The 27,547-nt window shown below is 42.9% G+C and overlaps 1 protein-coding gene across 2 annotated transcripts in view; it reads left to right on the top strand.

Moving 5' to 3' along the window:
* The window catches only part of ghra (growth hormone receptor a), a 72,953-nt gene extending 46,952 nt beyond the window's left edge, over positions 1-26,001 (top strand). For both annotated transcript variants that reach the window (XM_029716421.1, XM_029716422.1), the window contains 6 exons: positions 17,104-17,282; positions 17,537-17,690; positions 17,893-17,983; positions 18,059-18,128; positions 19,231-19,463; positions 23,328-26,001. In XM_029716421.1, the coding sequence (XP_029572281.1) occupies positions 17,104-17,282; positions 17,537-17,690; positions 17,893-17,983; positions 18,059-18,128; positions 19,231-19,463; positions 23,328-24,147 (1,547 nt within the window). In that variant the 3' untranslated portion in view covers positions 24,148-26,001. The remainder of the gene's footprint in view (positions 1-17,103; positions 17,283-17,536; positions 17,691-17,892; positions 17,984-18,058; positions 18,129-19,230; positions 19,464-23,327) is intronic.
* The last annotated feature ends 1,546 nt before the right edge of the window (positions 26,002-27,547 follow it).

Below are 27,547 nucleotides of genomic sequence, written 5' to 3' on the forward strand. Positions count from 1 at the left end.
AACCCACAGTAAAGCAAGGCTCAAGCTTCTGTTTCAGTGGAACAAATCGTTTTTACCAAAAGTACATACACGTTTATCTAAGAGAGTGTTTGTGGATCGACCAGTCTCAATAGTGAGAGGGGCCACTCCACATCAAAGTTTTGCTTGGATAAAACTGTACATACATAGGGTTCTGTCCCAAACGTTCGTTTAAAAAAGGCACTAAGTGCACAGTTTGTTACTTTCAGGTTTGTTTATCAGTTGGTAACACTTTAGTTCATCAAATCAAAGTTTATTGGTTGCGTACACAGATTTGCAGATGTTATTGCAGGTGCAGCGAAATGCTTGTGTTTCTAGCTCCAACAGTGCAGTAATACCTAGCAATAAAAGCAATAACCAAAGAGCTTGTGTAACAGATGTCCAGCGAAGACAAGAAGACTGGTCTTGGCACCAGTGTAAAAGATGTGATCATAGTTCGTAACAATCTTGCGTTGTGTTTTTAAAGAAAGGCCTGTCCAGCCAGCGATCTCAGTTGATTGGTGTTTATTCTGACTGACTGACGATAGACACAAGGAAGTACAGATGTGCAGGACAACAGCATGTTGATGGCTGTACAGTAGATTCGTGATTTGTCTGTTAGCATGGAAATAACTGAATTAGCAGGGCCTAATGCAGTGCAAGAGGCGTCACTGCAGTCCCTGGTTCGGATCCAGGCTGCATCACATCCGGCCGTGATTGGGAGTCCCATAGGGCGGCGCACAATTGGCCCAGCATCATCTGGGTTTGGCCGGTGTAGGCCGTCATTGTAAATAAGAATTTGTTCTTAATGGACTTGCCAAGTTAAATAAAGGTTCAATTGAAAAAAAAGATATATAATTATGCGACCATTACAATTAAAGCATGCTAGGTAACTCACTCTTACAGCCATATACTGTATATATACAGTACATTCGAAAAGTATTCAGACCCCTTGACTTTTTCCACATTTTGTTACGTTACAGCCTTGTTCTAAAATGGATCAAATATTTTTTTTAGCTCATTATTCTAGACACACTACCCCATAATGACGACGTGAAAAAGTTTTTTAGAAATGTTAGCAAATGTATTACAAATAAAAACATAAATACATTATTTACATAAGTATTCAGACCCTTTGCTATGAACTTAGGTGCATCCTGTTTCCATTGATCATCTTAGAGATGTTTCTGCAACTTGATTGGAGTCCACCTGTGGTAAATTCAATTGATTGGACATGATTTGGAAAGGCACACCTGTCTATATAAGGTCCCACAGTTGACAGTGCATGTCGGAGCAAAAACCAAGCCATGAGATCGAAGGAATTGTCCGTAGAGCTCCGAGACTGGATTGGGTTGAGGCTCAGATCTGGGGAAGGGTACCAAAAAATGTATGCAGCATTTAAGGTCCCCCAGAACACAGTGCCCTCCATCATTCTTAAATGGAAGAAGTTTGGAACTACCAAGACTCTTCCAAGAGCTGGCCACCCGGCCAAACTGAGCAATCGTGGGAGAAGAGCTTTGGTCAGGCAGGTGACCAAGAACCCGATGGTCACTCTGACAGAGCTCCAGAGTTCCTTCCAGAAGGACAACCATCTCTGCAGCACTCCACCAATCAGGCCTTTATGGTAGAGTGGCAAGACGGAAGCCACTCTCCAGTAAAGACACCTAAAGGTGCCAAAAGGCACCTAAAGGACTCTGACCATGAGAAACATGATTCTCTGGTCTGATAAAACCAAGATTGAACTCTTTGGCCTGAATGCCAAGTGTCACGTCTGGAGGAAACCTGGCACCATCCCTAAAGGGAAGCATGGTGGTGGCAGCATCATGATGTGGGGACGTTTTTTAGCGGCAGGTACTGGGACACTAGTAAGGATTGAGGGAAAGATGAAAGGAGCAAAGTACAGAGAGCTCCTTGATGAAACCTGTTCCAGAGCGCTCATCACCTCAGACTGGGGCGAAGGTTCACTTTCCAATAGGACAACGACCCTAAGAACACAGCCAAGACAACTCAGGAGGTGCTTCAGGACAAGTCTCTGAATGTCCTTGAGTGGCCCAGCCAGAGCCCATACTTGAGCCCGATCAAGCTTCTCTGGAGAGACCTGAAAATAGCTGTGCAGCGACGCTCCCCATCCAACCTGACAGAGCTTGAGAAGATCTGCAGAGAAGAATGGGAGAAACTCCTCAAATACAGGTGTGCCAAGCTTGTAGCGTCATACCCAATAAGACTCAAGGCTGTAATCGCTGCCAAAGGTGCTTCAACAGAGTACTGAGTGAAGTGTCTTGTAAGTAAGCATTTCACTGTAAAGTCTACACCTGTTGTATTCGGCGCATGTGACAAATAAAATTAGATGTTTTTATTTTTTATTTTTTTTATTTTTATTTAACCAGGTAGGCCAGTTGAGAACAAGTTCTCATTTACAGCTGTGACCTGGCCAAGATAAAGCAAAGCAGTGAGACACAAACAACACAGTTACACATGGGATAAACAAATGTACAGTCAATAACACAATAGAAAAGTCTATATACAGTCTGTGCAAATGTAGTAAGATTTGGGGGGGTAAGGCAATAAATAGGCCATAGTGGCGAAATAATTGCAATTTAGCAATTAAACACTGGAGTGATAGACGTGCAGAAGATGAATGTGCAAGTAGAGATACTTTGGTGCAAAGGAGCTAAAAATAAATAACAATATGGGGATGATGTAGTTGGGTGGGCAATTTACAGATGGGTTGTGTACAGGTGCAATGATCAGTAAGCTGCTCTGACAGCTGATGCTTAGTGTTAGTGAGGGAGATCTTTAAAAATATATATATATTTCACCTTTATTTCACCTTGGGTTGAGAACAAGTTCTCATTTACAACTGCGACCTGGCCAAGATAAAGCAAAGCAGTTCGACACATACAACAACACAGAGTTACACATGGAATAAACAAACATACAGTCAATAATACAGTAGAAAAAATACAAATCTATATACAGTGAGTGCAAATGAGGTAGGATAAGGGAGATAAGGCAATAAATAGACCATGGTGGCGAAGTAATTACAATATAGCAATTAGATACTGGAATGGTAGATGTGCAGAAGATGAATGTGCAAGTAGAGATACTGGGGTGCAAAGGAGCAAGATAAAATAAATAAATACAGTATGGGGATGAGGTAGTTGGATGGGCTATTTACAGATGGGCTATGTACATGTGCAGTGATCTGTGAGCTGCTCTGACAGCAGATGCTTAAAGCTAGTGAGGGAGATATGGGTCTCCAGCTTCAGTGATTTTTGCAGTTCGTTCCAGTCATTGGCAGCAGAGAACTGGAAGGAAAGGCGGCCAAAGGAAGAATTGGCTTTGGGGGTGACCAGTGAGATATACCTGCTGGAGCGCGTGCTACGGGTGGGTGCTGCTATGGTGTCCAGTGAGCTGAGATAAGGCGGGGCTTTACCTAGCAGAGACTTGTAGATGACCTGGCACCAGTGGGTTTGGCGACGAGTATGAAGCGATGGCCAGCCAACGAGAGCGTACAGGTCGCAGTGGTGGGTAATATATGGGGCTTTGGTGACAAAACGGATGGCACTGTGATAGACTGCATCCAATTTATTGAGTAGAGTGTTGGAGGCTATTTTGTAAATGACATCGCCGAAGTCGAGGATCGGTAGGATGGTCAGTTTTACGAGGGTATGTTTGGCAGCCTGAGTGAAGGATGCTTTGTTGCGAAATAGGAAGCTGATTCTAGATTTAATTTTGGATTGGAGATGCTTAATGTGAGTCTGGAAGGAGAGTTTACAGTCTAGCCAGACACCTAGGTATTTGTAGTTGTCCACATATTCTAAGTCAGAACCGTCCAGAGTAGTGATGCTGGACGGGCGGGCAGGTGCGGGCAGTGATTGGTTGAAAAGCATGCATTTAGTTTTACTTGCATTTAAGAGCAGTTGGAGGCCACGGAAGGAGAGTTGTAATGGCATTGAAGCTCGGCCCGAACCCTGTGGCACCACCATAGAGCCTGCAAGAGGTCCGGACAACAGGCCCTCCAATTTGACACACTGAACTCTATCAGCGAAGTAGTTGGTGAACCAGGCGAGGCAATCATTTCAGAAACCAAGGCTGTTGAGTCTGCCAATAAGAATGCAGTGATTGACAGAGTCGAAAGCCTTGGCCAGGTCGATGAAGACGGCTGCACAGTACTGTCTTTTATCGATGGTGGTTATGATATCGTTTAGGACCTTGAGCGTGGCTGAGGTGCGCCCATGACCAGCTCGGAAACCAGATTGCATAGCGGAGAGTGTGCAGTGGGATTCGAAATGGTCAGTGATCTGTTTATTAACTTGGCATTCAAAGACCTTAGAAAGGCAGGGTAGGATAGATATATTTCTGTAGCAGTTTGGGTCTGGAGTGTCTCCCCCTTTCAGAGGGGGATGACCGCGGCAGCTTTCCAATCTTTAGGGATCTCAGACGATACAAAAGAGAGGTTGAACAGGCTAGTAATAGGGGTTGCAACATTTTCGGCGGATAATTTTAGAAAGAGAGGGTCCAGATTGTCTAGCCCAGGTGATTTGTAGGGGTCCAGATTTTGCAGCTCTTTCAGAACATCAGCTTTCTGGATTCGGGTGAAGGAGAAATGGGGGAGGCTTGGGCAAGTTGCTGTGGGGGGTGCAGAGCTGTTGACTGGGGTAGGGGTATTCAGGTGGAAAACATGGCCAGCCGTAGAAAAATGCTTACTGAAATTCTCAATTATCGTAAATTTATCGGTGGTGACCGTGTTTCCCAGCCTCAGTGCAGTGGGCAGCTGGGAGGAGGTGTTCTTATTCTCCATGGACTTTAGTGTCCCAGAACTTTTTGGAGTTTTTGCTACAGGATCCAAATTTCTGTTTGAAAAAGCTAGCCTTTGCTTTCCTAACTGCCTGTGTATATTGGTTCCTAACTTCTCTGAAAAGTAGCATATCACGGGGCTATTCGATGCTAATCCAGTACGCCACAGTATGTTTTTGTGCTGGTCAAGGGCAGTGAAGTCTGGAGTCAACCAAGGGTTATATCTGTTCTTAGTTCAAAGTTGATATGAATACTTAAGTAAATGTGATACAGTGAGGGAAAAAAGTATTTGATCCCCTGCTGATTTTGTACGTTTGCCCACTGACAAAGAAATTATCAGTCTATAATTTTAATGGTAGGTTTATTTGAACAGTGAGAGACAGAATAACAACAAAAAAATCCAGAAAAATGCATGTTAAAAATGTTATAAATTGATTTGCATTTTAATGAGGGAAATAGGTATTTGACCCCCTCTCAATCAGAAAGATTTCTGGCTCCCAGGTGTCTTTTATACAGGTAACGAGCTGAGATTAGGAGCACACTTTTAAAGGGAGTGCTCCTAATCTCAGCTTGTTACCTGTATAAAAGACACTAGTCCACAGAAGCAATCAATCAATCAGATTCCAAACTCTCCACCATGGCCAAGACCAAAGAGCTCTCCAAGGATGTCAGGGACAAGATTGTAGACCTACACAAGGCTGGAATGGGCTACAAGACCATCGCCAAGCAGCTTGGTGAGAAGGTGACAACAGTTGGTGCGATTATTCGCAAATGGAAGAAACACAAAAGAACTGTCAATCTCCCTCGGCCTGGGGCTCCATGCAAGATCTCACCTCGTGGAGTTGCAATGATCATGAGAACGGTGAGGAATCAGCCCAGAACTACACGGGAGGATCTTGTCAATGATCTCAAGGCAGCTGGGACCATAGTCACCAAGAAAACAATTGGTAACACACTACGCCGTGAAGGACTGAAATCCTGCAGCGCCCGCAAGGTCCCCCTGCTCAAGAAAGCACATATGCATGCCCGTCTGAAGTTTGCCAATAAATATCTGAATGATTCAGAGGACAACTGGGTGAAAGTGTTGTGGTCAGATGAGACCAAAATGGAGCTCTTTGGCATCAACTCAACTCGCCGTGTTTGGAAGAGGAGGAATGCTGCCTATGACCCCAAGAACACCATCCCCACCGTCAAACATGGAGGTGGAAACATTATGCTTTGGGGGTGTTTTTCTGCTAAGGGGACAGAACAACTTCACCACATCAAAGGGACGATGGACAGGGCCATGTACCGTCAAATCTTGGGTGAGAACCTCCTTCCCTCAGCCAGGGCATTGAAAATGGGTCGTGGATGGGTATTCCAGCATGACAATGACCCAAAACACATGGCCAAGGCAACAAAGGAGTGGCTCAAGAAGAAGCACATTAAGGTCCTGGAGTGGCCTAGCCAGTCTCCAGACCTTAATCCCATAGAGGGAGCTGAAGGTTCGAGTTGCCACACGTCAGCCTCGAAACCTTAATGACTTGGAGAAGATCAGCAAAGGGGAGCGGGACAAAATCCCTCCTGAGATGTGTGCAAACCTGGTGGCCAACTACAAGAAACGTCTGACCTCTGTGATTGCCAACAAGGGTTTTGCCACCAAGTACTAAGTCATGTTTTGCAGAGGGGTCAAATACTTATTTCCCTCATTATAATGCAAATAATTTTATAACATTTTTGACATGCGTTTTTCTGGATTTTTTTGTTGTTATTCTGTCTCTCACTGTTCAAATAAACCTACCATTAAAATCATAGACTGATCATTTCTTTGTCGGTGGGCAAACGTACGAAATCAGCAGGGGATCAAATACTTTTTCCCTCACTGTATATATATATTTCTTTTATAAATTACCAAAAATTCCTAAAAGCTGTTTTGCTTCGTCATTGTGGGGTAAAGTGTGTAGATTAAGGGGGAAAAAACGATTTAATTAATTTTAGAATAAGGCTGTAACGTAACAAAATGTGGAAAAAGTCAAGGGGTCTAAATACTTTTCCAGTGCACTGTAAATTAGCTTCTGCCACTCCAACTACATCCAGCCCAAGGTGCTGTAAACAATGAGAACGGGTCTTATGAAATGTCAATATTCCAGCGCTGTACATTCTAGAACCCGCATGTGACCTAACATCGGGGAGCGGCATGTAGACTTCACAACCCGCCCTCCCCTGACAGCGAATTTATCTATGCCTATTTCCTTTATGATGTCTTGGAACCTAGACTCAATAGCTCGCTGCTGGTGGCATGATTAATGTACACCCTTTTGTACATCTTTGTTTTTAGGAGCATAGCGTTTTTGTCCATTACAGCTTTCTTGTGTTCATTTGTTTTTGTAGATTTTATTTTAATGGTAACACTTTACTTGACACCCAGCGTCATAACACGTAATGACACGGTCAAAGCCATGTCATAATATGTCATAACAGCAAACATAATATGTCATAATCGATTGTAATATGATCATAACACTGTCATGACATATATTTAGACCTGGTGTGACATATATTGTTTTATTTTATGGTTGGTTATGGCACCTACATAAGAGCGCCAAAACCCACAATACCTACCACACAAGGCAAAACATTCCATCACACCATAGCTTAGGTGTCAACAGTATGTTTATGTTATATAAAAACATTTTTTTGGACTATGTTAAATTGTCAATGTAATTGCGCACACATTGACGTCAAACATGCACCTACCCCAATGCTCTATTGCTGATGACTGGGATGAATGCAGGAGCAGATTGGCATTGCGCATGGTGATCTTAGGCTTGTGTGCAGCTGCTCGGCCATGGAAACTCTTTTCATGAAGCTCCCAACAAACAGTTATTTTGCTGACGTTGCTTCCAGAGGCAGTTTGGAACTTGTTAGTGAGTGTTGCAACCGAGGACAGACAAGTTTTACACGCTTCAGCACTCGGCCGGGCCGTTCTGTGAGCTTGTGTGGCCTACTACTTGATATCATAACCGCCATCGATAAAACACATTACTATGCAGCCGTATTCATCGACCTGGCCAAGGTTTTCGACTCTGTCAATCACCACATTCTTATCGGCAGACTCAACAGCCTTGGTTTCTCAAATGATTGAGTTTATTTTATTTTTACAGGGACAGTGCACATTAATCAACGTTTCAGTAAAAGTGGCGGTTTTAGCCAGCCGGCTAATTTTCAACCGCAGTCCCTGGGCAGGTTATTAAAAACAATTACAATATAGACAATCATAGAACAGTGAGCACACGCAGAGTAACATAGGACAAGCAAGACATAGCATACAAACAGAGCAACATAGGACAAGCAAGATGTAGCACAGACAGAGCAACATAGAACAAAAAGCAACCAGACAAAATCTATAAAAGCAACAGAGTGTTTCCACACCTCACAAGCTACAGACAACAGACAACATGGAAAGCGGCAATACACAGCTTGGTATTGTGTTCACAAATCTGATTGGCCTTTAGCCATGTCTTCATGCATTTTGTGAAAGTGTGATAGGTGGTGCAGTTATGTGTGTCTGATGGCAGTGTATTCCAGACATGGGAAGCTCTCACAGAAAAAGCAGATTTACTAAAGGTGCTTTTCCTTAAGGGAACTATACAGTCACCTCTCATGGCAGACCTTGTGGATCTGCTGCCATATGTTTGGGTTTTCTGTTTAACAAAAATACTGAGTGGCGGGGGAGCCAGGCCATTTAGGATCTTGAATACAAGACATGCGTCGGTGTATTGCACAAGATTTTCTCAACTCAGGAGCTCATGCTTTCTGAGGATGTAACAGTGATGATGGCTATTGGGCTTCCTATCAAGCACTTTGAGAGCCTGTTTCTAGACAGACTGAATAGGTTTTAATGTTATACAGCAAGCTTGGGCCCAACTAGTCAAGCAGTATGTTAAGTGGGGGAGTATCATAGATTTGAAGTACAGTTTTGCTACCTCTGTAGTCAAACAATTTCGTATAAATCGGAAATTAGCTAGGTTGAATTTGGTTATTTGAATTAACTTTTTCACATGCTTTTTAAAAGAGAGGTTGGAATCAAGTATGATGCCAAGGTACTTAAAATCAGATACCACCTGGAGCTTCTCCCCTGACACATAGACATCTGGTTCAGTAGCATCTATTGCCCTCTTTTTGAAGAATATGCAAACAGTTTTTTTCACATTGAGATGCAAACACGAGTCACTGAGCCACTTTGTAACCTGGACCATTACAGTAGTGAGTTCTTGTGCAGTTTGTTGTTTGCTCTTTGCATGCACATATATCACTGTATCATCTGCATACATTTGAACTTCAGACCCAGTACAGACAGAAGGCAGATCATTAATGTACAGGCTGAACAGGAGGGGCCCCAGTATTGACCCTTGGGTCACGCCCACATCATAGCTAAGAGTGGGCGACAGCTCATTGCTCACTCTGACACACTGAGTTCTGCCTTCAAGGTATGATTTCATCCATCTCAAGGCCTCGGGGGAAAAGTTGAACTTGGACAATTTTGTGATGAGAATCTCATGGTTAACAGTATCAAAAGCCTTCCTTAGGTCCAGAAACACAGCCCCAACAACGCCCCCTTTGTCCATCTTGGACTTCACATTTTCCAGAAGAAAGCAGTTGGCCGTTTCTGTGGAGTGTTTCGCTCTGAAGCCAAAGTCGCCTGGTTCACCAACTACTTCTCTGATAGTTCAGTGTGTCAAATCGTAGGGCCTGTTGTCCGGACCTCTGGCAGTCTATATGAGGGTGCCACAGGGTTCAATTCTCGGGCCGACTCTTTTCTCTGTATACATCAATGATGTTGCTCTTGCTGCTGGTAATTCTCTGATCCACCTCCACGCAGACAACACCATTCTGTATACCTCTGGCCCTTCTTTGGACACTGTGTTAACTAACCTCCAGACGAGCTTCAATGCCATACAACTCTCCTTCCGTGGCCTCCAACTGCTTTTAAATCCAAGTAAAACTAAATGCATGCTCTTCAACCGATCACTATCCGCACCTGCCTGCCCGTCCAGCATCACTACTCTGGACAGTTCTGACTTAGAATATGTGGACAACTACAAATACCTAGGTGTCTGGTTAGACTGTAAACTCTCCTTCCAGACTCACATTAAGCATCTCCAATGCAAAATTAAATCTAGAATCGGCTTCCTATTTCGCAACAAAGCATCCTTCACTCATGCAGCCAAACATACCCTCGTAAAACTGACCATCCTACTGATCCTCGACTTCGGAGATGTCATTTACAAAATAGCCTCCAACACTCTACTCAACAAATTGGATGCAGTCTATCACAGTGCCATCCGTCTTGTCACCAAAGCCCCATATACTACCCACCACTGCGACCTGTACGCTCTCGTTGGCTGGCCCTCGCTTCATACTTGTCGCCAAGCCCACTGGCTCCAGGTCATCTACAAGTCTCTGCTAGGTAAATCCCCGCCTTTTCTCAGCTCACTGGTCACCATAGCAGCACCCACCCGTAGCACGCGCTCCAGCAGGTATATCTCACTGGTCACCCCCAAAGCCAATTCTTCCTTTGGCCTTTCCTTCCAGTTCTCTGCTGCCAATGACTGGAACGAACTGCAAAAATCACTGAAGCTGGAGACTCATATCTCCCTCACTATCTTTAAGCACCAGCTGTCAGAGCAGCTCACAGATCACTGCACCTGTACATAGCCCATCTGTAAATAGCCCATCCAACTACCTCATCCCCATACTGTATTTATTTATCTTTCTCCTTTGCACCCCAGTATCTCTACTTGCACATTCATCTTCTGCCCATCTACCATTCCAGTGTTTAATTGCTATATTGTAATTACTTCGCCACTATGGCCTATTTATTGCCTTACCTCCCTTATCCTACCTCATTTGCACATCCTGTATATAGACTTTTTCTACTGTATTATTGACTGTATGTTTGTTTATTCCATGTGTAACTCTGTGTTGTTGTATGTGTCGAACTGCTTTGCTTTATCTTGGCCAGGTCGCAGTTGTAAGTGAGAACTTGTTCTCAACTAGCCTACCTGGTTAAATAAAGGTGAAATAAAAAAAAAATATATATAAACTTCGCAGCTGAGCCGTTGTTGCTCTTAGACATTTCCACTTCACAATAACAGCACCGGGGCACCTCTAGCAGGGCAGAAATTGGATTAAGTGGCTTGTTGGAACGGTGGCATCCTATGACGGTGCTACGTTGAAAGTCACTGAGATTTCCAGTACAGGCCATTCTACTGCCAATGTTTGTCTTTGGTGATTTCATGGCTTTGTGCTCGATTTTATACACCTGTCACCAATGGGTGTGGCTGAAATAGCCGAATCCACTCATTTGAAGGGGTGTCCACATACTTTTGTATTTCTAGCTTAAACTGACAGATTTTTATGGGGGTTGTTTTATTATGCTAATTAGATTCTCGCGGGGGCAAGGATGTCAACTCTAGGGGTTTTAAAGGATTGCTGTTGATTGTAAGTTATTTGTTTTATTTTTCCTATTGTCATTATTATTATTTAAAAAAAATGTATCCTGAGATTTTTGAGTATTCTGGAAATCCTTTTAGCAAAGGAGCAGTGAGTTTTCAATATTGGTCAGATATATCAGGAGATAATCTGCAAATAAATTTAGTTGATATTAATCTTTACAAATACTGTTACATTTGGTTCCTGTCTAATTATTTCTGCAAGCGACTCAATTGCCAGAACAAACAGGACGGGGAGTGGGGACATCCCGGTCTTGTACCCCTTTCTAAAGCAATTTAATCAGTTAATGTATTATTTCTGGTCTGTCGTTGTGTGATTATTTCCTTTCTGAAGTCACACACACTATGACCTTCATTTTCGGCCCATGTTTAATAATACAGTTCACAGTGTTCAGGCTGACTATGTTTTCTTTGCATGTGTCAGCGGACTCACAAGGAGTATATTCTAGCACTTTCAGTCGGGTACCTAGATCACTAACCTCGGAGTCCGATAGAAACACTGCGGGAAGAGGGTTGTTTTTTCATGTCCGCTTCTAGGTTAGTGACTTGGTAAGTAAGTCCTCAAAGTATTTTTTAAGCTCCTCTCGAATAAGCTCCATTTTCTCTCTGATGTCAGCGGCCACTCTGTCAGTGATTGTATCCTCCAAACTTTGAATGCTTGTGGAGAGTCTACTTTCATTATTCTCAATGTATTGTCATTTGTGGTTGTTGATTCATCACACAGCTTGTTTGCATTTGAAAAGAGGGACTTTGCTAACCCATTAATAGTAGTTAACAGTGCCTATTGATGATAGTATCTTCTGGCCGGGGAGTTTTGTTAAGATCCCAGATGCTTGTTCGGAATGTTAATACACATCGCTTGCGGTAAGGTTTTGGAAACATTAGGAACGTATCTTTCGTATCAGTGATAAATAATAATAAAAAAAGTATAATTACTACACACCTTATCTCTATATTACACTGCTAGTTTACAAAAGACATAGGCTGCCACCTGTGCTAATTAGCTATCATGCGTGCTCCGAAGCACCTGTAAGTGCAACTGGGGAGGAAGTGTAGTTTGTCAACTTGAGGCACACACAGCTTATGGATCTGTGCAAAACTGTTACAGTACCTGTAAGAGACTTTTTTTATTTGAAAGATTCTTTCTCGCTGATGTGAAAGATAAGGGGCATATCAGCATATGTTTAGAAAACTGTTTATTGATGTTTCTAAACGTTAAAACCCAGCTTCGGAATTGTAGTTCACATGCAGCCAGCCGTGGGCGACGCTAAGCTCTGAAAAACCCTATGGATAATAAGGGTTTTCGAGAGCTAGGACTTCTCTTGTGGTTTGCTGGCTTAGTAGTTTACTTGTTTAAAAACATTGAAAACTGACTGCATGCAAAAAAGCTTAGACTTCATATAAAAGCAAAACAGCTTTGGAGATTTGTCTAATTAGGTCATTTAAATGTGAAAAACTGTTAAAATATTTGTCATGGGGCGAGGGGTTAATTACTGATGATGGGAGTACGCTAATTGGGTTGAAATCAAAACCTGCAAACACACTGGGTTCCCAGGACAAGGGCAGGTTTCTAGGAAGGCCTAGCTGGCCAACCAGTTATCACTATCAGCCAGAAACAGCAGAAAAACAGCAAAGTCCTGTTACATGTTGGTCAATATCAGACCATACCAACACACTGTTAGACGGTACCACAGTTTTAAGATACTGTACCTACAGTGCATTTGGAAAAGTATTCAGACCCCTTGGGTCTGAATAGTTATGTAAATAAGGTATTTCAGTTTTTTTAATCAATTTTAGAATAAGGCTGTAATCTAACAAAATGTGGAAAAAGTCAAGGGGTCTGAATACTTTCCGAATGCACTGTGCCTGAATATGTATCGATATTAGAGACACAGTAGGAAAAGTAATTAAATGTTACAAATGCACGGCAACATCTGCCTCCATCCCTTCCCCCTCCAAGGGCAGAAAATTACTATCAGCATGTGAGACTGACAATAGCCGCGGGATGTAGGACATTTTTACCAGAAACCAGTTGTTCCGAGAGGGATGGAAGAATAAAAGCAGAGATGGACAGAAGAAGGGGGATAATGATCAGTCAGAACAGAAATGTTTTAAATGTTTGACCATAGCAGGGGTTTTTATTAAGGGAGGTTTCACGCCAAGTGACTAGTGGACACTGGTACACTGGCAGGGACACAAGTTTCAGACATGCTCTTCTGATGTAAGGTGGACGGTGTGATAGACATGGTCTATAGCAGGGTTCCCCAACTCTCGGCCTGCGGGCCAAATTCGTCCCACGGGGGATTTTATTTGGCCCCCCAAGTAAAAATAAAATGATTTTAGAAGTTTCGTTGTTGGATATAAAAGACTGTAACGTCACCAGGAAATCAGCTCAGTGATTTTGATTCAGGAAATCTGTTCCCAAGTATTCCCATGCATAAATATAGACACATACAGTGCCTTCAGAAAGTATTCATACCCCTTGACTTATTCCACATTTTGTTGTATTACAGCCTGAATAAAAAATGGATAAACTTGTTGTTTTTTCTCTCCCATCAACACACAATACCTCATAATGACAAAGTGAAAACATGTTTTTAGAAAATTTTGCGAATTTATTAAAAATGAAATACAGAAATATTTCATTTACATAAGTATACACACCCCTGAGTCAATACTTTGTAGAAGCACATTTGGCAGCGATTACAGCTGTCTTTCTGGGTAAGTCTCTAAGAGCTTTCCACACCTGGATTGTGCAACATTAGTATTATTATTTTGAAAATTCTTCAAGCTCTGTCAAATTGATTGTTGATCACTGCTAGACAACCATTTTCAGATCTTGCCATAGATTTTCAAGTAGATTTAGGTAAAAATGGTAACTCGGCCACTCAATAACATTCACTTCAATCTTCTTGCTAAGCAACTCCGGTGTAGATTTGGCCTGTTTTAGGTTATTGTCCAGCTTAAAGGTGAATTCATGTCCCAGTGTCTGGTGGAAAGCAGACTGAACAAGGTTTTCCTCTAGGATTTTGCCTGTGCTTAGCTCCATTCAATTTCTTTTTTATCCTGAAAACCTCCTCAGTCCTTAATGATTACAAGAATACCCATAACATGATGCAGCCACCACTATGCTTGAAAATGTGGAGAGTGGTATTCAGTAATATGTTCTATTGGATTTGCACCAAACATAAAACTTTGTATTCAGGAAAAAAAGTGAATTGTTAGAATTTATTACTTTAGTGCCTTGTTGCAAACAAGATGCATGTTTTGGAATATTTTTATTCTGTACAGGCTTCCTACTTTTCACTCTGTCAATTAGGTTAGTATTGTGGAGTAACTACAATGTTGTTGATCCATCCTCAGTTTTCTCCTATCACAGCCATTGGCCTCATGTTGAAATCCCTGAGTGGTTTCCTTCTTCTCCGGCAACTGAGTTAGGAAGAACGCCTGTATCTTTGTAGTGACTGGGTGTATTGATACACCATCCAAAGTGAAATTAATAACTTCACGCTGCTCAAAGGGGTATTCAATAACTGCTTTTTTAAAATGTATACTCATTTACTTTCTTTCCGAGACATTGGAAAACTTCCTTGGTCGTTGTGGTTGAATCTGTGTTTAAAATGATAATTGTATGTGTTGGGTACAGAGATGAGAGAGTCATTCAAAAATCATGTTAAACACTATTATTGAACACAGAGTGAGCCGAGAGGGGGGCGACCTGGGGCTTTAAAAAAAAATATATTTATTAATGCATTGCATGCATCATCATCACTTTTGCATGCTGGCATAGAGTGGTAGAGTAGAGGCACTTGCAGAAGTTTGCACACATGGGGTTGTATTTTTAAGCCTAGGGTCCGGATTTTTTTTGCCTTTTTATAAACGCATTTCATGCAATTCTACATCTTTTTAGATGTATGGAGACTTTAGAAGAATCTTTTTTATTACTCACAAATTATCAAAATGATAACACTGACAAACTGAGAATCTGAGATCAATAAAAACGACCATGTCTTGAATCCATCAATAGCCTATGCTTAGGTGTGTGGAGACACCCATATTGTATAATATGAGGAGGAAATTATAGTCCTAAGAAAGCTTTCTCACCCAATGATGTGCAGCTCACTCACCAGCGATTGCTGATGCACTCGTGCCAAAAGCCTGTCTCTCTCATTTTACTGTTCGCTCATTAGGCCTACAGACAGATTAGTCTTCTCTTTTCAGCATAATCTATTTGCGTCCCAACAATTTGTTTTCCCACAATTGTATTTGAAATATTACAAAAGGCCTGTTTTGGCCACATGCTGTTCACTGACAGATTTGCCGCGTCTTCCAGACTGTTGGCATGCCTTGTGAATGGGCTACACACAATCCACAGCTACTGTAGGCTATATATTAAAAATCCTCTGTAACTCAATTATAGGCCTACTCCTGGTCTTTCTTTCTGAACAGACAGCAGGAGCTCTATAACTTTGGCAAATGTATTTCAATTTATCAGGGGTGCTGTGGCACCTCCAGCACCCTTCTCGCAGCTGTGATTCTATAAGGAAATAAATGAAGTACAACACTGGAAAAATGAGAGTTGGCTCATGTCTTTCAGAGCAAAGAGAAGGAGAAAGTGAATATCATTCAGGTTCTGCGAGAGATACAGGCGCTTCTCTCTCTCTCACCACAGCAATGGCCAAGTGTTGGTCTATAGTCAACAATGTGTGCGAACCATAAACCGGGGCCGGCCCAACAATCAATTCTTAGAATATCAGGCTCGTTTTCACATTATGTTTTTTTTAGGAGGCAGGAAAATACAGAGGAGGCAACTTGAATTAACTCTAATTTTATTCAACTTTTTACATTGCATACAGTGAAAATAATGTTTCATGCCATGAGAGGTAAAGGATCCTAGCAAGTGGGTCCCGGAATGAAACAAATTAAGCACTGGTGTAGGCCATGCAGTGACAAAAAAATCTAAATTGAATCCATTTTAAATTCAGGCTGTAACACAACAACAACAAAAAGTCAAGGGGTGTGAATACTTTCAAAAGGCACGGTATGTTATCGTATGCCAATGTAATAAATGTTTGAAATGATTATGTTTTGTGAAATATTATATATGTTTGGGCTTCTTGCAGAAATTATTTGTTATTATGTTGACCATCCTCTCAAGAAAAAAATTACCAATGGCTGAATGCAGTTTGGGACTTCTTGTCTATAGACTAGCTCAGGGATGTGAAACTCTGGTCCTGGGAGTCCCAGGGAGTACAAGCGTTTGTTCCAGCCCAACTCGAAAACACATGATTAAACTTATTGAGGTCTATATTGAAAACCATGATATATTGGTTCACTGGTCCACTTCTTTCTAGTCAATGGATAATGCATAAGGAGAAAGAAGCCATTTTAGACTAAGATACACCCAAAGTCCTGTCACTAGTAACTAGTCATTCATATAGGGGAGAGTAGGGTAAGTTAAGCCATTTATTACCTTCAGCATCTTGTTGTTTAGGGAAATATAGTATCCTTTCTAACAAGGATATCTACATATATATATTCAGGATGTTGTGTATCCCTGGAAATAATCTGAATTCATGTAAACATTACAGTTTTGGAAACATAGTTTGGGGTATGGGTTAGTTGAGCCGCGGGACGGGCTAAGTTAAGCCGCTTACACATTTCTGTATTTAATTAAATATTAATACTACCTTTTTAAAATCATGTCTATCTTTATTTCCCAAAGACAATTCATCACAATCACAATAGTTTTTGTGCGTTTTAATCATTTTAAGCAGTCCCTTACTGACCTTTGCACTTTGGCACCTGACAGTGCACCCTGACCCCCCGGTGGCCCTGAACTGGACGCTGCTGAACGTCAGCCGGTCGGGCCTGAACTATGACATCATGGTGAGCTGGGAACCCCCGCCCTCGGCCGATGTATCCGTTGGATGGTTGACACTGGTGTACGAACTCCAGTTCAGGAGGAGGAACAACTCACACTGGAAAGTGGTGAGTCACACATAGACACACTCGCACACATACCCTGACTGCACTTCCGGCCTATTACCCAGCGGCCTCTGCTGTTTTGAGTGCTAGACCACACTGAAACTCTGTCGACACCATAACAAGAAGAGTGATCCTGTTGTTGACGTAATTTAATGTATAAGAGGAAGACATAAACCTTTTATTTGAACATTTCGTAGCTTTCGATTGTATTCCTCTCTTACAAAAGTTTTTTGCCTCTGTCTCCCGCTCTCTCTCAGTTGGAGCATGAGTTTGGCACTCAGAAGTCAATCTACGGCCTTAGCACAGGAGAGGAGTATGAGGTGCGCGTGCACTGCGCAATGAGGGCCTTCAATAACTTTGGGGAGTTCAGTGATGCCATCTTTGTCCATGTGTCAGAGATTCCCAGTAAAGGTGAGAGGTCAGGGTCAGGGCGGCACGGGTTGGGGTAGAGAGGAGGGACAGTGTTGTTTACACAAAGAACAAACATGGCAGCCATCTTGCGCAAGGAAGAACCTTATCAGGGATAGGGTAGGATTACCACATAATGCTAATAGTTAAATCATTGTTATTTATTGATTTGGTGATGATGATGATGATGATGATCCTGTTCTAGAGTCCACGTTCACTGTGACTCTGGTCCTGATCTTCGGGGCAGTGGGCGTGGCCATTTTCCTTATGCTCATCATCTTCTCTCAGCAGCAGAGGTGAGGACAAACAAACAAACACAAACGCACACACACTTCCGTCATCTTCATCTCCTCTCTCCCTCTTCCTCTCAGACTTATGGTGATTCTTCTGCCTCCTGTCCCTGCACCCAAAATCAAAGGGATTGACCCAGAACTGCTTAAGGTAAGACCAAAAACACTGTGTGCATGCGTGTGTGTGTGTGCGCATGCATTTATCTTGTGAGTAGGTTTGATCAAGTACACTATATATACAAAAGTATTTGGACACCCCTTCAAATTAGTGGATTCGGCTATTTCAGCCACATATAAAATCGAGCACACAGCCATGCAATCGCCATAGACAAACATTGGCTGTAGAAAGAGCTCAGTGACTTTCAACGTGGCACCATCATAAGATGCCACCTTTCCAACATGTCAGTTCGTCAAATTTCTGCCCTGCTAGAGCTGCACCCGGTCAAGTGTAAGTGCTGTTATTGTAAAGTGGAAACGTCTAGGAGCAACAACGGCTCAGCCGCGAAGTGGTAGGCCACACAAGCTCACCGAATGGGACCGCCGAGGGCTGAAGCGCATAGCGAGTAAAAATCGCCTGTCCTGAGGCAGAGTTCCAAACTGCCTCAGGAAGCAATGTCAGCACAAGAACTGTTTGTCGGGAGCTTCATGAAATGGGTTTCCATGGCCGAGCAGCCGCACACAAGCCTAAGATCACCATGCGCAATGCCAAGCGTCGACTGGAGTGGTGTAAAGCTCACCACCATTGGACTCTGGAGCAGTGGAAACGCATTCTCTGGAGTGATGAATCCAACGGACGAATCTGAGTTTGGCGGATGCCAGGAGAACGTTACCTGCCCAATGCACAGTGCCGACTGTAAAGTTTGGTGGAGGAGGAATAATGATCTGCGGCTGTTTTTCATGGTTCGGGCTAGGCTCCTTAGTTCCAGTGAAGGGAAATCTTAACGCTACAACATACAATGACATTGTAGACGATTCTGTGTTTTCAACTTTGTGGCAACAGTTTGGGATGTTGGCACGCTCAAAGAAATAGAATCTAGATTCTATTTCTATGGGCAAGCTATACTAATACAATAGGTTTTGTTTGTAAAAGAAATTTGGGCTTGGCAATGAAATGTGGTACAAGATGATTGAAGCGCTTGCAGTACTTGAATTCCGAGCTTAGGCATATAAGTACCTCTGTCTCAAACCCATACCCTCTTCACAAACACTCTCTGCCTCTATCTCTCCCTCTGTCACATCCACACCCTATCCAGAAGGGAAAGCTGAATGAGCTGAACTTCCTCCTGAGTGTTGGTGGTATGGGGGGTCTCCATCCCTACCCCCCTGACCTGTACCAGGACGAGTCCTGGATGGAGTTCATCGAGCCGGACGCAGACGAGCCTGAGCCTGGGGAGAAGGAGGACAACCAGAGCTCAGACACACAGAGACTGCTGAGCCTGGGTCACAACAACCACCGCACAAACCATGGCTGCTCTCACACCCTCCGGTATGGATAGGTTTGCAAAGCTACTGGTCATTTACCAAAGTTACCGGAATAATCTATGGTAATTTTGGTAATTTATACTTTTTTTTTTGTATTCATACAGTATATACAGTAGTATTAATTTTGTATATCTGTGTCCATATTGTCCATGAGTTTCTAGTGGAAACGCATTTTGTTCAATAGAAAATAGCCTAATTAATGAAAAAAGTATCTAATCAACAATGGCATAATTTTCAATTAACTCTGCAACTCTATCAACTGCCAACAGTCTGTCGCCAAAACATTTACAAAAAAGATGACATATTGACATCGTAAAATAAATGAAAGTGTGTAAAAAAAATGTAAATTATATTTAATGCTGAAACCAGATTGCGAATTAAACCGTGACATTGGTGGGGTCTCTTTTGGGTGCGCGCGTGCATCGTTTATTTTTATTTTTATGGACCTAATAATAAAGACGTATTTTAAAGGTAAAAATGTATTACCTTTTAATGTGGCATGAACCAGTCATAATGTTTTCATCTAATTGTCAAACAAATCACTTCAAAAAGTAGGCTACCTGTGCATGTTTGTCCATTCCGAAATAATTCCAGCATCCATACAATGCACTGCATGCATATAATAGGCCTACATAAGTTGAATCAAAACAAGTTTAGACCCTAGTTCATGAGTTGTCCATAATTCATCAGTTCATAATCAATGGCAATTGCAGAATGTCATTGGGTACACTTTTTGGTGTTTTGTAAACAGATGTCTATTTTCGTTCATCAAATGGGGCGAGTGTACATACAGTTTGGATGCTGGAATTATTTTGGAGTGGACAAACATGCACAGGTAGCTTATTTTCTGTAGTGATTTGGTAGACAATCAGATGACAACATCATGACTGGGTGTGTTCATTCCACATTAAAAGGTCAGTCATTTTTAGGCTTACATTAAAGCTGCAATATGTAACTTTTTTGGGATGACCCTCCGAATTCATATAGAAATGTGTGTTATAGGACTGTCGTTCTTATTGAAAGCCAGTCTAAGAAGCTGTAGATGTGTTCTATGTGCGCTATTCTATGCTTCCCATTCTTAAGTTTAATTTTTAGCATCTTTTACTTTCAGTTTTGTACACCAGCTTCAATAATCTGAAAATATAATACACTGCTCAAAAAAATAAAGGGAACACTTAAACAACACAATGTAACTCCAAGTCAATCACACTTCTGTGAAATCAAACTGTCCACTTAGGAAGCAACACTGATTGACAATAAATTTCACATGCTGTTGTGCAAATGGAATAGACAACAGGTGGAAATTATAGGCAATAAGCAAGACACCCCCAATAAAGGAGTGGTTCTGCAGGTGGTGACCACAGACCACTTCTCAGTTCCTATGCTACCTGGCTGATGTTTTGGTCACTTTTGAATGCTGGCGGTGCTATCACTCTAGTGGTAGCATGAGACGGAGTCTACAACCCACACAAGTGGCTCAGGTAGTGCAGCTCATCCAGGATGGCACATCAATGCGAGCTGTGGCAAGAAGGTTTGCTGTGTCTGTCAGCGTAGTGTCCAGAGCATGGAGGCGCTACCAGGAGACAGGCCAGTACATCAGGAGATGTGGAGAAGGCCGTAGGAGGGCAACAACCCAGCAGCAGGACCGCTACCTCCGCCTTTGTGCAAGGAGGAGCATTGCCAGAGCCCTGCAAAATGACCTCCAGCAGGCCACAAATGTGCATGTGTCTGCTCAAATGGTCAGAAACAGACTCCATGAGGGTGGTATGAGGGCCCGACGTCCACAGGTGGGGGTTGTGCTTACAGCCCAACACCGTGCAGGACGTTTGGCATTTGCCAGAGAACACCAAGATTGGCAAATTCGCCACTGGCGCCCTGTGCTCTTCACAGATGAAAGCAGGTTCACACTGAGCACGTGACAGACGTGACAGAGTCTGGAGACGCCGTGGAGAACGTTCTGCTGCCTGCAACATCCTCCAGCATGACCGGTTTGGCGGTGGGTCAGTCATGGTGTGGGGTGGCATTTCTTTGGGGGGCCGCACAGCCCTCCATGTGCTCGCCAGAGGTAGCCTGACTGCCATTAGGTACCGAGATGAGATCCTCAGACCCCTTGTGAGACCATATGCTGGTGCGGTTGGCCCTGGGTTCCTCCTAATGCAAGACAATGCTCGACCTCATGTGGCTGGAGTGTGTCAGCAGTTCCTGCAAGAGGAAGGCATTGATGCTATGGACTGGCCCGCCCGTTCCCCAGACCTGAATCCAATTGAGCACTTCTGGGACGTCATGTCTCGCTCCATCCACCAACGCCACGTTGCACCACAGACTGTCCAGGAGTTGGCGGATGCTTTAGTCCAGGTCTGGGAGGAGATCCCTCAGGAGACCATCCGCCACCTCATCAGGAGCATGCCCAGGCATTGTAGGGAGGTCATACAGGCACGTGGAGGCCACACACACCACTGAGCCTAATTTTGACTTGTTTTAAGGACATTACATCAAAGTTGGATCAGCCTGTAGTGTGGTTTTCCACTTTAATTTTGAGTGTGACTCCAAATCCAGACCTCCATGGGTTGATAAATTGGATTTCCATTGATTATTTTTGTGTGATTTTGTTGTCAGCACATTCAACTATGTAAAGAAAAAAGTATTTCATAAGATTATTTCTTTCATTCAGATCTAGGATGTGTTGTTTAAGTGTTCCCTTTATTTTTTTGAGCAGTATATTTTTGGTTATGGAAAATATATTTCACAGCGGTTTAGATGGTGCAATGTTTCTTTACACTATTCTTGCTTGTTTTGTCAGATAAACTGAAATTAGGCAAACTATTAGAATTTTAGCAACCAGGAAAGTTCTGCATAGTGCATCTTTAATTGATGCATCTTGCTTACAAATTGACCTATTTTGTAGCTTGAAAAGCCGGTACAGCTGAAATGGGGCTGAAACTGTCCCAGGAAAAACGGAATGGTCAATACAATGTGTATTACGATGAACTTCAAACAGGCCTACCGGCAGCCAGTGATGTAGTGGTAAAAATTGGTGGGTAATCTCTGACTGCCGGTTGAGGTGAAAAAAGTAACACTCCCTATACTTTCACTGCATTTTTCTGAAAAAAGTGGGTAAATGGCATTTACTTGCCTTTACTCATCACTAGGCCTACACCACTGCTGGTAGCCTACCCTCTTAGCCGAGGCAATTTTACACACAGGAACACATACAGAACAGGTAGCCGACATTCAATATAATAGTTGAATGAAAACATGTTTACACATAATTTCATGAGTTGTTCATAATTCATGAGTTGATTGCTTGGAGTCTTCACAGATTGTGTGACACAAAACACTATCTTTCTTTACTTACATGAATTACATTTATTAGTGTTATTTGTCATTATTTAAACATTTAACAATTGACTTCGAACATTGAACATTAAACCCTGTACGAATCCTGGATCTTGGAGATCTCGGAAAATGCACTAAGTGTAACTATGCCTACGTAACATTGAATTATGTTTTGCCGTTTCAACAGTTCTCACGGGCACACAAATCCAAAATAATGTATGCTTCTAACCGAAAGAGTGAACTATAGGCCTACTGTCATTAACGTATACTTGTTGGATGGATTGGATGCACATTCGTGTCTAGCTGTAGGCTGCTGTACATTAGGAAAGTGTAGACTGGAGCCACTTATGGAGGCACGAAGCAGCTCTTACAGTGGCGATGAGAACTGGAATGGTAACTCTCTTTCCTCCTCTCTCTCTCTCTCTCTCTCTCTATCTCTCTCTCTCTCTCTCTCTCTCTCTCTCCCTCTCTCTCTCCCTCCCTCTCTCCCTCTCTCTCTCTCTCTCTCTCTCTCTCTCTCTCTCTCTCTCAGCATCCCTGATAATGACTATGATCCAGAGCTGCCTGACCAGGAGACCCTAATGTTGATGGCTGCCCTCCTGTCCAGCCAACCTGAAAAAGTTGAACCCTGCCTGGGGAACCGGCGGAGCCACTCAAACCCCCCGGCCCTAGAGGTGCAGGAGGTCCCATGCCCAAGGCTCCAAGCTCCAGGCTTAGCTCCAGAGGGAGGGGAGAGGCCCCTGGTCCAGACCCAGCTGGGAGGCCCTCATAGCTGGGTCAACATAAACTTCTATGCCCAGGTCAGCGATGTGATGCCCGCCGGAGGGGTGGTGCTCTCACCAGGCCAGCAGGTCAGAGCCCCGGAGAACGCTCCAACAACAGAGGAGGATAAGAAGAAGAATGGGAAAATGGAAGGAGGAGAGGAGGAGGAGAGTGAGGAGGAGGAGGAGGAGAGGAGAAATAAGAAGTTACCGTCTCAGCTGCTGGTGGTGGATCCTGAGGCTGGGGGCTACACGACAGAGAGCAGTGGCCGGCAAATCAGAACCCCTGACCCCTCCTCACCTGGGGAGGTCTACCACGCCTTCCCCCCACCTCCCCCCTATCTCCTGCATACCACCCCTCTAGGGAACTATCAGTCCCTGTACATCCTTCCCAACTCCCCTGCTCAGTTCCTCCCCCCTGTTTTGGACTACACTGTGGTACAAGATGTTGACTCCCAGCATAGCCTTCTCCTCAACCCTCCTTCCCCCCAGAGGTCCCCCTCCTGCCCTCCACAACCCCCCTCCAAGCCCCTGCCCACAATGCCCATAGGGTACCTCACCCCGGACCTGTTAGGCAACCTCTTGCCTTAAAAAAAAAAACACCTCCCAGGTGGCCTTGGGGCATATAGGTCAGAGTTCACACGCCAGGAAGTCAGTAATCATCCCAGACAGACAGTCTTGTTTTACCTGATCACCGCTGGAAACCAAATATGTTACGGGACAGACAGGCGCGATGTTTGTTTGAGAGGGTGATGGAAGGGAAGCTGGGAAAGAGAAACGTTTAGATGTTGTGTTTGGGTTTTATATAAGTGATACTGGAACTTGAGGAAGGAGTAAATTGGCCTTTCTGGTATGACAGAGCTTAAAGAAAGACTTGTGTTGAACAAATCTTAGTGTGCTCTGTCTGACTAAGACCGAGACACCCAAAAACCCACTGTCTGAACCCTTTAAATGCACAGATTTCTAATATAATGTTACACACAGATAAACGTATGCACCACGTATACGCAGACAGACAAGCTCAGACATGATTCTAGTTGGATGTTATCTGATACTTAAAGGCATCTATCATTTGACTGATCAAGTGCTATGTAAACATTTTCCTTGCAGACACACCCAGTCCCACCTTAATGTTTTCTACTATGATCTATTATAGAAATGTCAGAGAGAAGTGAGTAAAGAAACAAGCTCACATATATCGTATAGCATATAGATGTTTAATGCTGTAGCATATTGGCTTAAGTCTTAACTATTCTGTAGATGGATCAAGTAACAGAATGTAATGGAGAATAACAAGCACATTTATACAATCACACACACGCGCACAGGCCCACATATACATCATCGTTATCGCCTCATTAACTGACAGGACACTTAAGTGTGCTGTTTGTCAAACGTACCGCTACAATAAGCGCAAAGTGACTATTGGTGGCTATTGTCGTTCATTTAGCACTCATTATTTTGCTTAGTAGCACATTGGTCATGCTTATATTTAGCTTTGAATTCTTGCAGCAGAATCATCTAACAGTTACCCGACTGAGGTCACGCTATTGAACACAGCCATTAGACAAGCTGTCTGCACTCAATGTGAAAACTCACTCTGGTTACCATAATAAATGGAGAACAAGGCAGCTCATAACAGCGAACAGGTTTCACTTGTGTAATGAGACATTAACGAGCACAGACTAGAGTCTCACAGTACAGGAAAGACTGCTTTTGTATGGTCTACTTACTTTGCCTTCATTTTAATTGCAGGGACAATAACTGAAAATGTGTAAAGAGGTACTTAGAATATGTCTTTCTCTCTGTGTTTCTGTTGTTCTCAATGGAGTTGCAATGCCAATGTTAATGTGCTGTCGCTTGCGCTTTATGACAGTGAGATGAGCCTCTTTTGATGTAGTGAAACGTACTTAGACACTCAGGGTTTTCTATATGCACCCAACTTTGCAAACATGCCCAAGCAAGCGCGCACACACACACACACACACACACACACACACACACACACACACACACACACACACACACACACACACACACACACACACACACACACACACACACACACACACAAACACACGCAAGCACATACATGCACACCATTTCAAAACGTGGAAAAGACAGTATCTGCTCTTCTTTTGAGCTGACATATACACACGCACACACATTGTTGTAAAAAAAACAACTGGTGGTAAATTGGAAATGTACTAGTTTGTGTATCTGATCTGCATTAGTGATTGACAAGACGCTCCGTAGATACAGTAGATTATACATGTATCATCAGAAGAAAGATCATCTTCATCCCGAAGAGAAACCATCAGATCCAGTGGTTGCGTGAGGAGCTAGAGTATGTGTTTGGTGTTGGACATTGTACGGTACGGTCATAATTGTTCATAGGCAATGAACGCTTTAAAGGTGGATGTGAACCTTTCAGGGCCATCATTATTGGAGAGTCTTGTCTCTGTGTATGACTGTGGCATTCTGTCAGATCCGTTCAGCGTATACACTCTTAGAAAAAAGGGTTCTTCGGCTGTCCCCATAGGAAAACCCTTTGGTTCCAGGTAGAACCCTTTTGGGTTCAGTGTAGAACCCTCTGTGGAAAGGGTTCTACTTGTTTTTTTTAACCTTTATATAACTAGGCAAGTCAGTTAAGAACAAATTCTTATTTACAATGACGGCCTACCCCGGCTAAACCCGGACGACGCTGGGCCAATTGTGCGCCGCCCTACGGGACTCCCAATCACGGCCGGATGTGATGCAGCCTGGATTTAAACCATGGACTGCAGTGACGCCTCTTCCACTGAGATGCAGTGCCTTAGACTGATGCGCCACTCGGGAGCCGCTGCGCCACCTTGGAACCAAAAGGTTTCTACCTAGAACCAAAAATGGTTCATCAAAGGATTCTTCTAGGAGGACAGCAGAAGAACCCTTGTAGGTTCTAGATAACACCTTTTTTTTCTAAGACTGTACAAACTGCATCACAAGGACTGAAAGCCTATCTGTAAGTGCAGAAAATCTGTTACTATTTTGTGGTGTTCACTACAGGAGCTCTTGACCATTACGATTCGTAAATATGAAACATATATTATGCCGGCACATTAAGAATGTTCAGTTCAGAGTTCAATATGGACAATATCAATTTTCAGTTGTCAATTCATCTAGTCAACAGTTAATGAATGATGATGTGTTTTTAAACCGATAATATCACAACACAACCTGTTCAAGTGTGCCATTCTCTGGCATGCTTATTCTCTCTCGCTCTCTCTGCTTCATTGAGAAATGATAAAGGGAACTGCTGCTGCCGCCATTGCTGATGAGACCAGCATGTAAACATTGAAACAGAAATCTACAAGTGCCGTAACAGCTATGTGTGTTGTATTTTGTTTTGTTACTAATCAGAAATGTTGCTGCTAGGTACGTTTCCCCACCTGCATTCAGCCTTGCCACGCGCTTATACAGGAGGATGCAACTTCACAGAAGGTTGAGATCGAAATGCATTGTCTTCAACAGACATCATTCTATGTTGTGTAGTAGAATATGAAAAAGTGTCAGCTCTATACATTGCATTTCTATCTGCAACATTCTAAAAACTTTGCAACAAACTGAATAAGCCAGAGGTGCCTCTGTGTATATACAGTATAAGGAAAGAGATATCAGATTATTTAAATAATTAAGTACTCATATAACATTTGTGACAGGCCGGCTCAAACCAGTCTTATGTAGCAAAATTTGAAATTGTCTTAGCCAACATTAGGCTATAACTAGCCAAGAAAATGGCTCTGAGATATGAAATAATAAGATCATCCACATAGCGTTAGCTAGCTAACAGCACACTTTAACTTGAAATAAAACCACTTTCTGTCAAAATAGAAATGTGTAATATCTGAAAATGTAGCTAGCTAGACTATCTTATCCGTATACATCATGATTCATGGATGGACCCATCTCCTGTCGGATGCCACGGTTGCCCTTAGTTTGAAGATGTAATCCG

The sequence above is a fragment of the Salmo trutta genome, chromosome 27 (genome assembly GCF_901001165.1).
Source record: "Salmo trutta chromosome 27, fSalTru1.1, whole genome shotgun sequence".
NCBI lineage: Eukaryota > Metazoa > Chordata > Actinopteri > Salmoniformes > Salmonidae > Salmo > Salmo trutta.